The sequence below is a fragment of the Syngnathoides biaculeatus genome, chromosome 12, assembly GCF_019802595.1.
Source record: "Syngnathoides biaculeatus isolate LvHL_M chromosome 12, ASM1980259v1, whole genome shotgun sequence".
Taxonomy (NCBI): Eukaryota; Metazoa; Chordata; class Actinopteri; order Syngnathiformes; family Syngnathidae; genus Syngnathoides; species Syngnathoides biaculeatus.
Window position 1 is genome coordinate 19,708,978 of NC_084651.1, and position 18,240 is coordinate 19,727,217.

The following is an 18,240-nucleotide window of genomic DNA, read 5'->3' on the forward strand; positions in this document are numbered from 1 at the left end:
TGCAGGCCAAATACTGCTCATTTCTTATATGCACTAAATAGTTTTTCACCAGTTTTGCAACAAACGTCTTTACATGTGACACTTGTGCTTTAATACAGGTACTTATATGGCTTTGAAGAATACTGCACTTCCACTGCCATCACATTCAAGATGGACCTCCCTTTGAAGCAGGCCCCCAAGGGAGAGGTGATGTGTGTCGGTGAGGGAGGAAACACAACCACCACATTTACCAGCCAAGAGGAGGAGAAAGACCATGGGAACGGCGACCCAATCAGCAAACAATTTGTAGTCTGCAAGGTGCATTCACACTTGGGAATGTGTTTCAAATGCATCCATACACGTCACATTTCCGAAGACTAGTGCTTTTATATTAACGGCATTCCTCTCCCCCAGGAGGAGAAACTTGAATTGGATCCAAACAAAAGTGATGGCACAACTTCAAAAGCTGAGGAAAAGGACAGTAATGGAAACAACAATAAGGATGAGGAGGAGGAGGAGGAGGAGGAGGAGGAGGCGGAGGATGAGGAAGACAGTAGCCCTAAAACAGGAGACGCAGATGAAGGCTCTTCAACATTTCACCTCAGCATTAAACAGGAGCATGACGAGGACCGGGAGAGCAAGGACAACTCTGGGTAGGTGGTTTGAAGGGATGACTCCTCAAGCAGGTGTATTAAAAATAGTACAAACAGTGGGTGGAATTGTGTCACTGTTCAATTCCTTCAAAATATTAGCAATGTGCTTTTGAAAATGACCGCAGTCTATCACCAACTAGTGTTTTCCCTTGGTGCCATAACCGGAAGCCTTCATCCAGACCTCTTATACCCCTAATTCCCAGTATATCCCCAATCAACCTTGACGTGCAAACCAGTAGTGAGAGGAATGTTTCCCTCTTTTTGTCTAGCTAAGCTCTTACTCACTGTGCTTTATTATTAGTCATGGCTTAGTCTGCATCAGCTGGAAAAGGCATCTTTGAGCAGCAAAGCCTGGCTAGTACCTTTCACCTGGCATGTGTCACACTGTGCTTAATCGCTCTCTTACTGTACTGTCTATCTCTTGCCTCATGCCCTGGACAAATGTCAGCCTCTTGACTTTCCCTTTCCCTGATATAGACAAAGCTCGTTATCCTCATTTCTCTGTTCTTCTCTCTGTCTCATATTCAGCTTTATTAAATGTTCAGTGTGAACGTGTGTGGGTGAGCTCGTTGCCGCTGTCGCTGTAGACTGCGAGGTCATTGAAATGAGTTTGTTAGGTGGCTTTTGTTGAAAGGTTTCTAAGATGAGGCACTGCATTTGAGGTCTGACATGGCTGTTCGCCTCATACGTAGTCGCTTGTGTCGTGGCTTTGCAGCGCATTACGTTACATTGCCACAAACCTCTGCTAACATATTTTTAACAAACTGCTGGTTCAGTCATTTTTTGCAGTGCATTACGACTCAAAAATAAGATGTCATGATGTTTTCATTGTACATTTTATCATCCTCGATTGTGCTTATTTTTCACCTTTAATGGCGAACTGTGTGATCCTTTGTGTGTGTGCGTGTGTGTGTGTGTGTGTGTGTGTGTGTTTGTGTGGAGGGGAGGTGGTCAACAGTCTTATATTATCCATCCATCATTCATCCATCCATTTTCTCAGCCGCTTATCCTCACAAGAGTCGCCTGAGTCCCAAAGCCTATCCCAGATATCTTCGGGCAGGAGTCAGGGTACACCCTAAACTGGTCACCAGCCAATCGCACGTCACATATAGTCAGACAGCAGTTGCAATCACAATCACACTGAAGGGCAATTTAAAGTCTCCAATGAATCCATGTTTTTGGGATGCGGGACGAAAACAGAGTGCCTGGAGAAAATCCACGGAGGCAGAGGTCGAACATTTGAACACTGGTCCTCAGAACTGTGAGGTCAACTTTCCAACCAGTTGCTCCACTGTGACACACTTATCCATCCATCCATTATTTGAGCTACTTATCCTCACGAGGGTCACATGAGTGCTGGAACCAATCCAAGCTGTCATCGGGCAGAAGGCAGGGAACACCCTGAATTGGTTGCCAGCCAATCACAGCGCACATGGAGACAGACAACAGTTACATTCACAATCAGCCCTAGGGTCAATTTAGATTCTCCAATTAATGTTGCATGTTTTTGGGATGTGGGAGGAAACCGGAGTGCCCGAAGACAACCCACGCAGGCGCGGGGAGAACATGCAAACTCCACACAGCCAGGGCCAGGATTTGAACCCCAATCCTCAGAACTGTGAGGCCAGCGCTTTACAGCTGTATCACCGTGCCGCTTATATTATCTATCCATCCATCCATCCGTTCATCCATTTTCTAAGCCATTTATCCTCACAAGGGTCACGGGACTGCTGGAGCCTACCCCAGCTGTCAATGGGCAGGAGGCGAGGTACACCCTGAAGTATTTGCCGGCCAATCGCAGGGTACATAGAGACAAACAACCACACTCACAATCACACCTAGGAGCAATTTAGAATGTCCAATTAATGTTGCATGTTTTTGGGACGTGGGAGGAAACCGGAGTGCCCGGAGAAAACCCACACAGGCACGGGGAGAACATGCAAACTCCACACAGGCGGTTTTGCTTTGCTTTTTAAAGATGCATGACCTCAGAACTGTGAGGCCAATGCTTTCCAGCTGCCGTGCCGCCCCACCTATATTATATTATATTGTATAATATTATATTATATTATATTATATTATATTATATTATATTATATTCCCAAAATGAAAAGTGGCGAGGTTGAACTTTTTGAACTACATTATATAAGTTTTAGGAAAAATCTATTCTAAAACCTAGTCTTAATATATAATATTCATATTCATATAAATTCATATGACTGATTCCTGACCACAAGACGCCTGTTTGATAGGCCTGTTTAATTGATTCATTCCGTTTTTACATTTCAATTATTGTGCACACACACGTGAAAGTGAATGCAACAAGATGCTGCTTCTTTTTTTTTCATTTACATTGTTTTGACAGACTTCGTGTCAGAGCAGTTTTTCCATTTGATTTTCAAAGTAGAGAAAAATACCCAACAATCACTTATTCAGGTGATCAAATGCTGCTATCAAATGTTAGAAAGTGTGTTGTGGTATTTTTTTTTTTCTGGTTAAAATACCATTTAGTTTTGTATTTAAAGAATCTTTGCAGCTTCTTTGGTTGTACCATTTGCCGCACAGTTAAGTACTTGTAATTGTGCCATGCTGAAAATGAGCTTCTACTAGTCAACTTTCACTCTGAGGACCGGAGAGTTGTCAGAGCTGCTTTTCATTGCAGCTAACTAAATTGAATATTGTAGTTATGCTTCAGGTTGCTGTCCTGCCTGCCAAATCGTGCTTTGCTGTGCTGTGCTAACCCGTAGGCCGTGTGGCCCCTGCGTCCCCTGCGTCATAGCCACTTAACCAGCACTCCTCCTTTGCTGCCAGTAGATCCTCTAGCTTTGACGGTTCTTTACTGTTTCTCACTAGCGCCTCCCTGTGGCTCTACAGCGTGTGAATGCCAATCCCAAGTGTGCTGTTTATATCCAGGGCTGGAGAGTTAGTAGTCAGGATTTTTCATGAATGAAGTATCATTTTTGCAACACCAAGTGCTGTTGTCTGGAAGGCTTATCACATATTCAGTCAGTTGATGTACAGTACAGTGGATGAGGGATGGGAAGTTTTTGAGACCTCTTAATTGGATAGAATGGTGACAGAAGGTTTGACGATGGCATCCAGGAAAGTGGGAGGGTGCGTGGGATTCTGTGGTTTTCTCTGGAGCAGACTAGGGACAGGAAGTGCTGAACTGTTTTTCTTGCAGGGATGACAACAGTCAGGAGGGGGAGGAAGGGGAAGAGTTTGAGTGTTACCCCCCGGGGATGAAGGTGCAGGTGAGGTATGGGCGAGGCCGCAGTCTGAAGACGTACGAGGCCACTGTGAAAGAGGCAGACGTGGAGGGGGGAGAGGTGCTCTACCTGGTGCACTACTGTGGCTGGAACATCAGGTAAGACAGGACTTGGGGCAGTCACCTAACGTATATATTCACCCTGAAACAAAATCACATATTAACCTTTAAATTGGCCTGTGGGATTACCACTTCATGGGTATCCCTGCAGCAGTGAACAATCCACTCCTCACAATTCTGCTTCATCTGATCTAGTCTCTTGGTCAGAGCTCACTGCGCCCTCTAGTGGTAGAAACAGAATTGGGCACGGGTTTGATGTGAAACGTTCCTCAGCGCCTCTTAACCAGTTGTGATTGAACCCCCTGTCTGTCCACCCCCCTGCTGTCAGAATGGACATGCTGAACTTCTATCTGTTTCGTGCTTGGATTGGCTATGCAGTGGTTTTTGTCAAATTCCTGTAGATCCTGCAATATTGAGTTTGGCTTACCTCAGAGAGGCCAGGCAAAGTTGCTGTTACACACACCTCGACCTCCCCCCTCCCCTTCCCCTCCCTAGTCGGGTAGGGTAAATGCAGTGTCAACTAGAGCTTTCGGGCAACTAGCAATAAAAAAAAAAAAAAAAACACACATTTCATTGTCTCTTTGTTGTACTGTGATCCTGTGGTAATCTAACGACAATGGGCTTTGTTTCGCATTGTGTATGTGTGATGTGAGACTTTTCATTCTTGTCATATGACCCAAGTAGCACTCTCTGTACTGGTGGTTGTGGTGGTTGGTGTAAATATGTATCTCTCCTCATCGTAAGGCTTTGTCTTCAACACCATTGGACGTATTTCTTTGTGCTCAAGCCTTATTGTATCACAGCAATGTTTCAGGCCAGACAGCGGAGGTGGCTGCGTGGTGGGTGGCGGTGTGATATTTTGTAAAGCTCCTCTCTCGGATCTGATTGACGAAGAAAACTCTCCTTTTTTGTTTGTACTTGCTGTTTAGATATGATGAATGGATCAAAGCAGACAAGATTGTTCGCCCAGCCAATAAGAATGTACCAAAAATAAAGCACCGTAAAAAAATAAAGGTACGGCAGGATAGCTTTTTTACATTTTGGCTTGATGACATGAAGTAGAAAGCTGACTTTTTTTTAATTCCAACAGAACAAATCTGAGCGGGAGCGAGACCGGTTGGAGAGGCTCAGTGACAGAGAAGTCCTCTGTCCTCCACTCAACAATAATCGTGTCCCTCGCTCTAAGTGTGACCTTAGTCAGGATGTCTTTTCCAAGCTGGATCAGGGTAAGGACCAAGGGACTCAGCAGCAATCTCCAGCCAAGTCGATAGAGATTACTTCCATCCTCAATGGTCTGCAAGGTAGCACTGTTGTCAATTCAAAACATCTTCTGCCTCCCTTGCATACAATAACACAGACATTCTTGTTTATCACAGCCTCTGAATTGTCCTCAGAAGAAAGTGATCATGAGGGTGATGGAGAGCGTAATATACAAGACAACAACGTTTGCAGAGATCTAAAGGGCTCATCCGAGCTTCAGAAATCCTCAGAACGGAGTACAAGTTGTACGCCACCCAATGAATCCAAACTTTTTGCAGTCTCAGGGAAGAACCAGGAGATAATCAGTGGGGAATTGGGGAAGCGTAAACTGGATTTCATTGGGGAGGGAGGCACCAGAAAGAGGAAATCTGAGGGGGGAGCAGATAGGACTCTGAAAAACCAGTCCAAAGCTAAAAGGGCCACAAGGAGTTCAGACTGGTTGCCTGCAGGCACTTCCAGGAAGCTGGAGGAGAGGAGTGCTGGTGCCATGGAAGAGAGAGGGGCCTCTTCTAGCAACAGTTCAGATGATGAGGGAGGAGCAGGTTCTGGTTCCCAGGCTGAGTGCAGTGAACGAGCTCACCCCAAAACCAAAGGTTCCCCGTCCAAGAAGTACAATGGGACAAAGGACAAGAGTAAATCCAGCAGACAAGCAGGGTTCTGGGACATTCCTGAAAAGAGAGCCAAGCTGTCTGGGAATGGAGAGGATAAACCGGCTGTGCGCGCTAAAGGCCAAAAAGACGTGTGGTCCAGCATTCAAGCGCAGTGGCCAAAGAAGACTCTTAAAGAGTTGTTTTCTGATTCAGACACAGAGGCTGCTAATTCTCCTCCTCCACCTGCACCCTCTAGCCTGGAAGATACAAGCGTCGACCAGGAAGCAGGACCTGAGGACGATGCCTCGGAAGAGCACATCGATCATAACAAACTGCAAGAGTTCCCCAGCAGTGGCAGTAACTCGGTACTCAACACACCACCCACCACACCAGAGTCCCCCTCAGGTAGAGGCAGTGCATTGGAAGACTCCGGCCAAGCGCCGCAGCCTTCCCCACTGGCGCCGCCCACACCCCCTGGTCTCCTTCCAGTTTCATCTTCTGCAAATGTCCTGCCTGGGCTGGCGCAGGAGGAAGTGGCATGTCGGCGCAGCGAGAGTGACTGCAGCACAGTAGAAGTGGATAGTCTGGGTGGGGAGCTGCCAGACCTTCCTCAGGTTGGAGGGCCAGGCTCCCCACCAAAAGTCTTTGATGCCCCGCTCTCGTCCAACAGCAGCAGCAACTGCAGCCTGGAGATGAGCAGCAGCAGCCAGCATGAGATTGAGCAGAAGTCCAAAGGTACACACTGCTAATGTGCTTCATATAAAGCCTACTTTTTGCTGATGCAGTTGTAAATGCTCAAGTACTGTACAAGCGCTTCAGCCTGCACATGCCCTCATTTTTTATACACTTTGTCACCGCAGCATCTGTGAGTCAGAAACGGCAGAAAGAATCACAGACATGTGGAATATCAAAGAAACACAAGCCAAACCGCAAGAGCCTTGGGGTGCCTCCTAAAAAGAATCGGAAAACAGGTATACAGATGAGCTCAAATGAAGTCCCTTTCACTGTACTGTACAGTACTTAACATATACCCATAATGTCAGGGTAATGGAGGGAACTAATATTGTTCTTTTGTCCTTCAGCCAACAGCAGTGACAGTGAAGACCAGTCTTTTGTGGAAGGCTGTGCCAAACCAGCCCCCACCAAAAATGACACATCGGACATCAAGGTTGCAGTTTCGCCCAAGTGTCGCGGCCGATCTCCCCCCTCAAGCCATAAGTACCACAAGCAGGGTGACGCCGAGCACTCGCAGCACCGGGAACATCACGGAAGATCGCCGCGGGTTTACAAGTGGAGCTTCCAGATGTGTAAGTGTGGCCGATTAAAACATTCTGAAGGCCAGATAACTCTCATTGACTGCATTGTTATACATCCATCCATCAATCCATTTACTGTACCTCTTCTCCTTGCAAGGGGGGCGGGCGTGCTTAAGCCTATCCCAGCTATCTTTGGGCAAGAGGGGTTTTACACCCTGAGTTGGTCGCCAGCCAATAGCAGGGCACAAATAAATAAACAATTGGACTTACATTCACACCTATGGGCAATTTAGAGTCTTCAACCAACCTACCATGCATTTTTTGGGGTGATATGGAAGGAAAGCGGATTGCCAGGAGGAAACCCACGCAGGCCCAGGGAGAACGTCCAAAGTCCACACAGCCGAGGCCAGGATTTTAACCCCGATCCTCAGAACTGTGAGCCGGCACGGTGAACAACTGGTTGGAACATTTGTCTCAGAGATGGACGGAAGGTTGATTGAAGGCTCCAAATTGCCCATTGGTGTGGGGTTGTTAGTTTATATGTGGCCTGTGATTGGCTGGCGACCAGTTCAGCGTGTACTTGGCCTCTCTCCCAAAGATAGCTTAGATAGACTCCAGCACGGCTGCGACCTTGGTGAAGATAGCTATTACAGATAATGCATGGATGACATGGCCCGTTTCCCTGGTTGTTAGCTTTGTTTATTTATCTGGATAGTAGGCTAATGACTTTTATAATTGATGATGATTACCAACAGCTGACCTGGAGAAAATGAGTAGTCTGGAGAGGATCTCATTCCTTCAGGATAAGCTTCAGGACATCAGGAACCACTATCTCTCCCTCAAGTCTGAGGTTGCCTCCATCGACAGACGGCGAAAGCGCATGAAGAAAAAGGAACTGGAAAGTGAGTTAGTCCCCGGTGATCAGCTTTTTTTTTTTTAATTAATGCCTACCACCCTTAATGACCTCTCTGTCGGTAATGGTACTTTTACTGTGTTCCAATGGTCTAAGTGTCGCTCGCTAGGTTCATTTATCAATTATTCTGTATTTAGCAACTATTTTGACTTTAGCATTGGGTGCTGTTTGGCCAATCTAATTTAAGCGCTATACATGTTTATATTTAGACAAACAAAAACAACTGCTTTCTTCTATTGTACTATTTAGTCTGGCACTGTCTGCCCAAATGTGAATATTTCAGCTCGCTTAGAATTTGAGAAAATGCCAAGCTGTAAAATTTAACTTTTTTTTTCCTTTGTGGTATTTCCGCAGTACTTGAGTAATTTTTTCACTACTTTTTACTCTTATGTAAATATTTTTGGAGAAAGACTTTTTGACTTTTCAGATTATTGTCAAGTAGCAGTACTCTTAATTGAGTACAATATTTTGCTACTCTACCCATGTCTGGGCCAGACATCTTCAATTGCTACTCTTATGTTTAAGCTACGGCGGCACGGTGAAGCAGCTGTAAAGCGTTGGCCTCAAAGTTCTGAGTACCAGGGTTCGATCTGGGCCCTGCCTGTGTGGAGTTTTTATGTTCTCCTCGTGCCTGCGTGGGTTTTCTCCGGGCACAAAGTGAGAAGAAACCATTCAATCACAATCACTTTCCAAAAACATCCATTAATTGGAGACTCTAAATGGCCCATAAGTGTGATTGTGAGTGTGAATGGTTGTTTGTCTCCATGTGCCCTGCAATTGGCTGGTAACCAGCTCAGGGTGTACACTGCCACCTCCCCAATGACAATTGTGATTGGCTCCAGCACTCCCATGAGCCTCATGAGAATAAGCAATTCAGAAAATGGATGGATGAATTTTAATCCTACATTTCTCCATGAATATGGACTTCAGCAGTGTAAATACATGTTTTTCTGTGTAAAGGAAAACATGTTGATTTTTTTTCCTTAATGTACTCTTCAGAGTCTTCCAGATTGCTTAATTTATGTTAAATTCCCAAAATTCTATGCAGGGGTGAGGGGGATTTTTTTGGGGGGGGAGATACATTTTTTCATTGCTTTGGTGTGTGCTTGTCTGAATTTAACCTACTGATAATTTATTTTGTTTCTTCAAAAATGTTGTCATTTTGTATTTTAAAATTATAGTTTCAAGGTTTATTTCACAAAATACTGGCACGGTTGTTTAATTCCACATTCGATTGGGTGGCAAGTAGGCAATCCGGAGATTCCTGCCCAGTTGTGTAACAGGCATTTGAAAGTCTCTTTTCCATAATATTTTTCCTCCTTATAAAAACCCTCTTTTTGGTCTGCAGGCACTGTGGCCGCGTCCTCTTCATCATCCTCCTCTTCACCGTCCTCAAGCTCACTGACAGCAGCAGTCATGTTGACGCTGGCTGACCAACCAGTGTCTTCATCCTCCTCCTCTTCCTCTTCCTCCTCACAGAACTCTGGGGTATCAGTAGAGTGCAGGTGACAAGATGTAGCAGCAAGGAGTCCCCACACTAAGCACTTAACCAGCACCCTGGGGCCACTGCCCCCATTCCCTTTCCACAGGATGAACAAGTCAAGCTGCAGACTGTAACGACTTGGGCACAGCACCAGATCACACACACACACGCACACACACACACGCACACACACACACACACGCACACAAACACACAAACAAGAAACAAGCACTATTTTGTAATGACAACTGTTTTCTTGGCAAGCTAATGGCACTTAAGTGCACTTTTATGATGATAGCGTAGGGAAGTGGAATTTGCCTACAAATATCCACAATTGTCTTTTTTGCTCTACTTAATTCTAATTGAATATTTTTAAGGCAACATTTTTGCAAGCAATAAGTGTTTGAATTTGATAAATGCATTGGTAAGGGGTGTTTTCCACTCGACTCCCTCCTGTGCTCTCTCCTCTTAGCTCAACATGGCGCCTGCTGCCTGAGCTCACTGTTTTAATTGAGAAATTCATATGAACATTGCCACATTGGCAGTAAGGGCAAACTAAATGTTGAACTTAATCACGTTCCCTGTCCACCACCATCATAAAAAAAGGCCTTCTTAGGGCTACAACTCACTTGATAATGCTCATACAGTATCTTCCGCAGGCATGCACATGTTTGCATTGAGTCTGGGAAGGTCACTGGTAGCCACAGTGGATGGGTTATGTTATGATACTGTAGTGCCTTTTAGTCCTTTTCCATGTGGCACTTGGAGGAAGGACAGAACTTTTTCCTGCTCCTCCTCCTCAAATCAGAGGGTTGCCTGAAATGTTATTCCTCACGAAAGACTAAATAATGCGGTGTGAATGACTGAGTGTGTGAATGTCTGTGTACGTAAAGACAGTTGAATGATGGATAGTGATGGCTTTTATCAGAATATGGTAATATTTAAATGTAGAACTATACTGGATCACCTGTAACCTACTACTGAATACTTATCCAGCTTGGGTATAAACCGTGCAATGATAATGAACGCAATGGATTACATGACTTCACTTCATTTGCCTTTTTTTTTCTTTCTGTCTCCATTGTTAATGAGTTGTCAGTCTTTTTGTCTCAACTGAAGACTTGACGCATGTCTCCAACTGGATCATTGACTTGAAAATAGCCATAAGAGGTATTCACAGCCTAAATGAAGCTGAATCCCCTGTGTACAGTGTTCCAAACAGCATGAAGTTCTTATTTTCAATGTGCTTTGTTTTCATAACATTTTCATAGCATCCCCTTGACTATCATTCTTATATCATATCCACTGTCACACTCCTTCTCATACTCACCCTTACCAAAAAGGAAAAAAAAACATTGTTTTTTCATGTACTAAGACCAGGATAATGGTAAAGATATTGTAAATGTGCATTTATATTATACAGTGATGTATATGGATACATTTTCTCCAGTGTTTCCTTTGTATAGATCCCTACTCAATGATAACCTGAAGTTACATTTTGTTTAGCACCTGTATGTAATTGTATGCTTTTGTTATAGATTTGTATATTGAGAGGTGTTTTGAGTCAAGCTATTTAATATCTTGCACTGTTAATAATGTACTTTTATGTACAGACAGTTTTATGGTTTTAACTGTAGTTTGTGTAAATAATGACAGTCACAGCATGTTTGTTCTTCTTCATTCTCCCCAAAACCTGCCTTGAAAAAGGTTGTACCCCTTGAACATGTTCACATACTCTGACCTTTCAATCATAAACCTGAATGTATTTTGTTGAGATTTAATGTGATAGACTAACACAGAGTATTAATCTAAAAAGTGGGGTGTACATCGTGTCCAGTCTCGTGTACTCTGAACCCCCCGAAAGCAGTCGACTCTCTTTAGAAATCCCCAAAAACTCGCACTACTTATCACCCTGAAGACACCATCATGCTGTGGGTATGATTTTATACACCATGGATAAGGGAGCTAGTGAGAGTTTATTGAAACTTGGATGACGCTAAATAAAGCACAAGACTGGAGGCTGTAAAAGATTCCAGAATGAGAAGCGGATTCATCTTCCAGCAAGACAATGGCCCGAAACCTGAAGCCAGAGATACAGTGGAGTGCGTTAAATCGCGGAAGAATCGTGTTAAAATGTCCCGGTCAAAGTCCAGACCTAAATCCTATTGAGTGTCTGTGGCAAGACACTCCCGTGGAAATTTCTGTTCATGAATGCTCTCCAGCCAATCTGGCTGACTTTGAGCTATTTTGCCAAAAATGGGCAACAATTTCAGGGTCTAGCCGTGCAAAGATGGTTGAGCCATACCCCAACAGCTGCAAGTGCTGTGAAAAGTGGCTCTACCTAAGTAGTGATGCGGGGGGTAAATACAAATAAATGCTCACCATATTTTACACGTTTTTATTTGCTTAACATTTTGAACACAATTGTTTCAATTTTCTTTCACTTAACTACGTAGTACAAACACAACACACCACAAAAACATTTACCTTTGTGGCTGTAAGGTGCAAAAATGAAAAACAGTTCAAGTGGTACAAATACTTTTTCAAAGCACTGTAGGTTTTCTCGTGACAGATGTTTTTTTTGTAATTTGCCAATTTTTTTTCTGACTCTTGTTCATTTGAATTGTCCCTTCATATTTCGTTTTTCTTTTTTTCACGTACTTTGTATTCAATTTGAGTTCATTAGCTTGTGCTTGTAAGAGAAGAATGGTGGTTTTAAATGAGATTTACCAGTTTTCCAAACTACATGGAAAATGGTTCTATACTACGATAAAGGAGCTTGTTAAAATAGTATTTATTAGGCTCATCCAATGACGGCCATTATGTAATTTATTGTAAAAAAAAAAAAGCAAAGCAAAACCCTCTGTTTGAAATAAATGCCATAGTTTGTGAAGTATCCAAGTTAACTGTTGGTATCATTGATGCATTTTTGTTTGTTTGCTTCCAATGTATTCTCTGTTTTAATTAGATACTGATTAATATTCGGGGCCAAATGACATCAGATATGAAATTAGTGAATGCCAAGCCAGGGGTGAATTGCAAATCTCTGCGTCAACACAAAAGTTTACAACTTCAATAACTTCTGTTCAGTTCTGTAATTTTTTTTCCCCCAGACAAAAAAAATTTATCTCATATTCGACAACGGTAGAGTGTGATAGCAATGTTACAGCTCTAGAAAAGAAAGTCTGGCCAGTGACGGGTGAAGGTGCCATATTGTTACCCAGTTCGATATATACAGCAATGCAATAGACTACAGGTACTGTATTTACAAATTTTACTTTGTAAGACATATTTTCCACAGAAATCTCTCTCTCTCTCTCTCTCTTCTCTCTCTCTCTCTCTCATCTCTCTCTCTCTCTCTCTCTCTCTCTCTCATCTCTCTCTCTCTCTCTCTCTCTCTCTCTATATATATATATACATATGTGTGTGTGTGTTTGTGTGTCCCTATTATTAAAGGGGTTTTCTTTTTATGAAGGCTGTCTGAAGAAGGTGGGGGGTGTACATTTGCGAGCACCATCTCTAAATTATTGATGCTAGATTTGTTTATTTCAATAATGTAGGATTTGCCTGATAATAAATTTGAGGGACAAGGGGCGCACAGCCACACGAGATAGATACATCTGTACGGCTTACAATGCATAGTGTCAAATGTAACTATTTTGTACACTCCCTTAAAAAAAACACACACACAAAACTGTCCAATTTTATACTACAAGGCATTGCCGGTAGAAGAGACAACATGGCGTCCCTTAACCATGTGACATCAAGTGAACCAATGCGGAACAGTATGTTAAATTGAATGAAGGTCCAGATATTCCTTTCAGCGAGAATCTTTGTATACTGGATTTTGATTGGTTCTGAATGTGTCAATGTTAATTTAATCCAATGAAATGCTAGTTACGGATCCACGATCTAGCACCAGCCAATCAGTGACTTTGAACGTGAAGCGTTTGCTTAGGGTTGCTTTAATTTGCAAGCAAGTTTTTTCCCCTAGTGAGCCTTCTGCGTGGCTGAAGTAGTAAAGAGGCAGACTAGTGTGCGTTCAAAATGGGCATCTTTTGCGCTGTGAAGAACGGTGAGACGACGCTCTTACTTTACATGTTGTGTCAAACCTTTTTAAAATCAAATTTTAAGTCAAGCCCCGTGATATCTTAATTTGGCAAGTTCGAGTTGAAACCAGCTTTAGCACGTGTCTTTACACGTGGCTCACTAACGCCTACTACTACTACTACTACTACTACTACTACTACTACTACTACTCCTACTGCTGCTTTGAATATGGAGCTGAACACTCGCTGTGTTATCTTACATTTTGTTCAATTGGTCTGCCGGCTCGTCAATTCTCGCATCGTAGCCGGCATCGCGATTTGGTTCGTTTTCGGTCGGTCATTTATTTTAACGGAAGACACGCCCGTGGCTACACGCGTCGTTTAACTTATAACAATAAAAATGTAACACCGGGTAATATTCTACCTTTGCAAATATCTTTTCTTTATAGCGTTACGGGTGAGTTTCTTGTTTGTAGCGTGAAACTGCATAACCTCATACTTGCACGATACAATTCTCAGAGGTGCAATAGCTCTCTGGCAATCAAACATCCCGGTACATAATGATCATGGCCATTATCGATCATGACAGAGGTCATTTGATCGGAAGGGAACGGTTGTCCAATGTATGAGGTTAAACAGCCTGAACACAGACGCTGTGTCTATTTTGTCAGGTTCAAGCAGACATCCACCTCCACGTCTCCCACCTACCAATGTAGAACGGACCAGGTGAGTGTTATCATGGTTTTTTTTTTTGTGTGTTTTATGTTTCCTGGCATCTTTAATAAACCCCCCAGTTGCCATGTGTGGTGTCTGGGACAAGAAAAGATGCAAGAGCAATCTTAGAACATCCAAAACTGAGAGCCAGACATCTGTTGCTCTTGGTTATTTCACCTCTAAGACACAATTTGTTTGTTTGCATGCATTCTAATGAGACAGCTCAAATCAACATGATAGCATGACAGAAATTGCATAGCTGTCTCTTATGCAAGTGTTTCTCACATGTAACAGGTAAAGAAGACCTGCGCGCTGACTGTTGTGTCCGCAGCAACTTTTTCTCATGTTCAAGCAGACCTCCACCGCCACATTCCCCACCCACCATCCTAGGACGGACCAGGTGAGTGTCTCGTAAACGTTGCAGTGTGATGTTTTTGTTTCTCCCGGCATCTTTAATAAACCACTCAGTTGCAATGTGTGGCCTCTGGGACAGGAAAGGGTGCAAGAGCAATCTTTGAACATCCAAAACTGAGAGCCGCTTGTGATGCTCTTGGTTATTTCACCTCTAAGACAAGTTTGTATGCAACAAATCTGATTGTAGGTTTGAATAAGGATTATGATGTCTTGATTCTCTACAGTCTGTGGATGACGTTTACCGTTTGCAAAGAGAAGACACCAAAGAAGGGCAGACACTGGTAAGTTGCGCAACTTGTGGTAGGTAGGACTCCAGGTCAAATATCAAGTCCCATCACAGATGCCATGCTGTATTCAGTACATATGTGATATCCTCTGTTGTTGCCTGGAAAAAGTTCTGTTCTTACAATTGATTTCAATGTTTTTAGAAACATATAATCTTAAATATTGGTGCGTCTATAAAGAGAACTTTTCAGATATTTGTTATGCACACACCTGTCACGCTTTGATTCTGCCCTTCTTTTTCAGGAGGTGGTACAAACATGATGCAAAGAATCACTTTCAATTTTTTTTTGGGGGGGGTGGCATGGCTTGTTCGTGAGGCCTACGGAAACCATGAGATGGATAACCCTGCCCTGCCCTGCTCCCCGCCAGTTGGAAGACAGATGAGAGCATTGAACCAGGTGGTGTGTAGTGAGTGCAGATTGACTGTGCAGAGGTAACCAGCCTGAACGGGGGAGGAACATCTTGGTGACGGCATTGGGTGAGCGGAAGGTGGTCGTCTCGATGGTGCTCAAGCTTGTGGGATGACTAAAATGAGTCTTGCTTTTTTTTTCTCCTCAAAACTTGCTGGAGAAGAGTGGGTAAAAATTGTCCAAATCAAAGGTCAAGGTCATGCTGATGGCATTTGTTGACGAGAAGGGGGTGAGTGATCCAACGAGATTTTGTGCCTGAAAGTCAGATGATAATTGAGCACTTTTACAGTAATCACCTCTAACACCCTGTTCATCTTGCTCTTTGGAGGACAACACGCCTGGCGCTTCTTGGATTGCAGCTTTCAACTACACTATTTATTCCTCAGATCTTGGGCTATATGACTTGTGACTATTTCCTGACAAAGGGGAACTTGTTTTGTGTTTTGCCACTCAAGGACTTCACCAGATGCTTCCATTAGTGGCAGAAGTCATTTGTACAAGTGGATCAGCTCTGGAGTTGGTCTTTTTGAAGTGTATAGTGTCATTTTCTGTAGATTTTTCAATATTAAATGTACAATATGTTTACACTTTTTGTTTCACCTCATATGTTTCTCCTGGCACTCAGGCATCCTCCCATTTTCCAAAACATGCTCCTCTGGAGCATTGAAGATTATAAATTGCCGAACGGGAATGTTAGTGTTTATTTAATTGTATTTTTTTATGTGCCTTGTGATTGGCAACAAATCCAAGATGTTAGTCTGTATTCAGATGGGGTAGACTCAAGTTCACTGGTGACTAGCAAGTGGAATAGAAAATGGATGGCTTTTTTTTTTTTTTTTTTTTTTAAACCTATAGATGGCAGTAGCCACGCATAGTAGAGTTGCTGCCGTTTCTCTGTGTAACAGGAGAGCCATTTTACTTGAGCGGAAATGTTCCTGGGGATTTGGACACCAGAATGCTGGATCAGGGAGAAGCTAAAGTTGGTCATCTAATCGGACCCACTTCTGTAGATGCAGTGTGTTTCATTGAGATGGGTGAACAAGGTCATTGTGTTTTGGGTGGAAAGAGAGCATGTCCGCCGAGCGTCTCCGAATAGAGCGGTAATTATTTTCCTCTTGTCTGCAGCTGTTTTTCTCTCGGCTCTATCTTGACGTTGCCAGGAAACGGGAGTGAAGGGTAAACCTGTTTTCTACACTGAGGAGAGTGAAAAGTCAATGCAGGATGTTCCACTTTCCATGGGCTCATGCATACATAATGTCCTGCACAGTCATCTGCATGCACGCACGTGCACCCCAGAGGTGACTGGACTGTAGAGTTCCAATTAGAACGGAATCTGCTGGCAACCTGACTGGAACACTTTACTCCGCACAGTTTACTTCCTATGTAAATTTTGGCCATTTATTCTGTAGACTGTTGGCTGGATAAAAAGTGAAGGACGTCTGGCTGGCACCTACTGAATACATGGAATAGGCCTTCCACTGTAAATTGGGGGGGGGGGGGGCATTTTGACAGAGTGTCACTTTCCATTGAAAATTGGAACACAATTGCATCATTAAAATACTGTGGGAAGTTACTTCAGTAGGTCAATTCAAAAGTTGCAAAAAGTCGCCACACTGAAGATATAATTTCAGGATTGTTTTATTTTGATGATTGCATGCAGCTAATAAAAATCCTTAATTCATCAGGACAAATTAGAAATGTATAAAAACAAATGTGATTTTTTTTTTTTTTTTTTTAGTATAAACGTTAGTTTGAAAAATTTCTTCTGGGAAGTATTTTCCTTTTTTCCACTTTGTCTTCAAGGAGTTGTATTATACAACTTTTGTCATTGAACTACAATACTCAAATGAACTTTTTCAGGCTATTGTAGTGTATTTGTGGGATGTTTTCTATTTTCTAGAGTTATTTGTTTCTGTTTATCATCATTACACACATTTGTATGCTAATTCTGTCAAGTGTTTCCCCGTACTTTCAGCTCAACATTGAACTTAAATTGGTTCCTCCCAGAAACCCAATTTTATATTACACCAACTTTAAAATACAGTAATGATAAACACAAAAGACCCAAGTCATTTAAAAGACGAATACATAGTCTCCATTTTATACAACATAATAATGAATTTCCAAGTTCCAGTACTTCAGGGAGACATATTTTTTTGCAACATGGAAAAGGTTGTGTGTCCCCCTTCTGTTTAAAAAGTTTCTGTCTAATGTATACTTTATTAATTGTCCATTTTTTCCCAGCCGCTTATCCTCACAAGTGTCACGGGAGTGGCTGAGCCTATCCGAGCTAAGTTAGGGTGAAAGGCAGCCTACACCCTGAATTGGTGGCCAGTCAGTTGCGGGACTTTGCAGGAAATACTTTCTTGCTACTATATTGTGTTATTGTAGGGCTGTACATTGTGGAATAATACACTGAGACTGACGCGTTGTGCTGCTTGTGTATAATGCCTATGTTAAAATGAGAACAAATAGGACTCCAAGCAAAATAAAAATAAAATTCCATTGTCTTGTTTTATGAAATAATTAGTGACCGTGCTGCAATGACAACTTCACTTTGCAATGTGCGAGGCTGCGTTCTCCCTGTCATGGTTTTGCGCCATCAAAAAAAAAAAAAAAGGTGGCATTTGGAATGACTGGGTTAATTCATGGCGTCGTGCGTGGAACAATAGATTATGAGTCAGCGCTTCACGTTGACATGGAATAGAAACGCGCAGCGCCCTTTTCGTGCGGTAGGGGGCACTGTTGCTCCGAGCCGCCCACCTCTTATCGCACGTCCTACTTCCTTCTCGGAGACGTGAATGAGCGGTGAGATCACAGCAGCTCACTTTGACAGCTTAAAAAAAAAAAAGAAAAAAAAAGAAACGTCTCCTGCATGTGTATTTGTGATACTTTTAGTTAGCGGA

The 18,240-nt window shown here is 43.0% G+C and overlaps 1 protein-coding gene and 2 non-coding genes across 5 annotated transcripts in view; all 3 read left to right on the forward strand.

Annotated features, from left to right (window-relative positions):
- arid4b (AT-rich interaction domain 4B) overlaps positions 1–12,358 on the forward strand; it is a 64,117-nt gene extending 51,759 nt beyond the window's left edge. Inside the window, exons 15-24 of one of the 3 annotated variants that reach the window (XM_061837943.1) lie at positions 99–297; positions 394–632; positions 3,817–3,999; positions 4,890–4,974; positions 5,051–5,261; positions 5,337–6,545; positions 6,671–6,781; positions 6,893–7,117; positions 7,822–7,968; positions 9,328–12,358. In XM_061837943.1, the coding sequence (XP_061693927.1) occupies positions 99–297; positions 394–632; positions 3,817–3,999; positions 4,890–4,974; positions 5,051–5,261; positions 5,337–6,545; positions 6,671–6,781; positions 6,893–7,117; positions 7,822–7,968; positions 9,328–9,488 (2,770 nt within the window). In that variant the 3' untranslated portion in view covers positions 9,489–12,358. The remainder of the gene's footprint in view (positions 1–98; positions 298–393; positions 633–3,816; positions 4,000–4,889; positions 4,975–5,050; positions 5,262–5,336; positions 6,546–6,670; positions 6,782–6,892; positions 7,118–7,821; positions 7,969–9,327) is intronic. The other 2 variants (XM_061837944.1, XM_061837945.1) reach the window with 2 other exon arrangements.
- Positions 12,359–14,281: 1,923 nt separating this feature from the next.
- On the forward strand, positions 14,282–14,417 carry LOC133510299 (small nucleolar RNA SNORA14). The gene has a single exon (XR_009797580.1). It is a non-coding gene; the product is annotated as a small nucleolar RNA SNORA14 (small nucleolar RNA).
- Positions 14,418–14,669: 252 nt separating this feature from the next.
- Positions 14,670–14,802, forward strand: LOC133510300 (small nucleolar RNA SNORA14). The gene has a single exon (XR_009797581.1). It is a non-coding gene; the product is annotated as a small nucleolar RNA SNORA14 (small nucleolar RNA).
- The last annotated feature ends 3,438 nt before the right edge of the window (positions 14,803–18,240 follow it).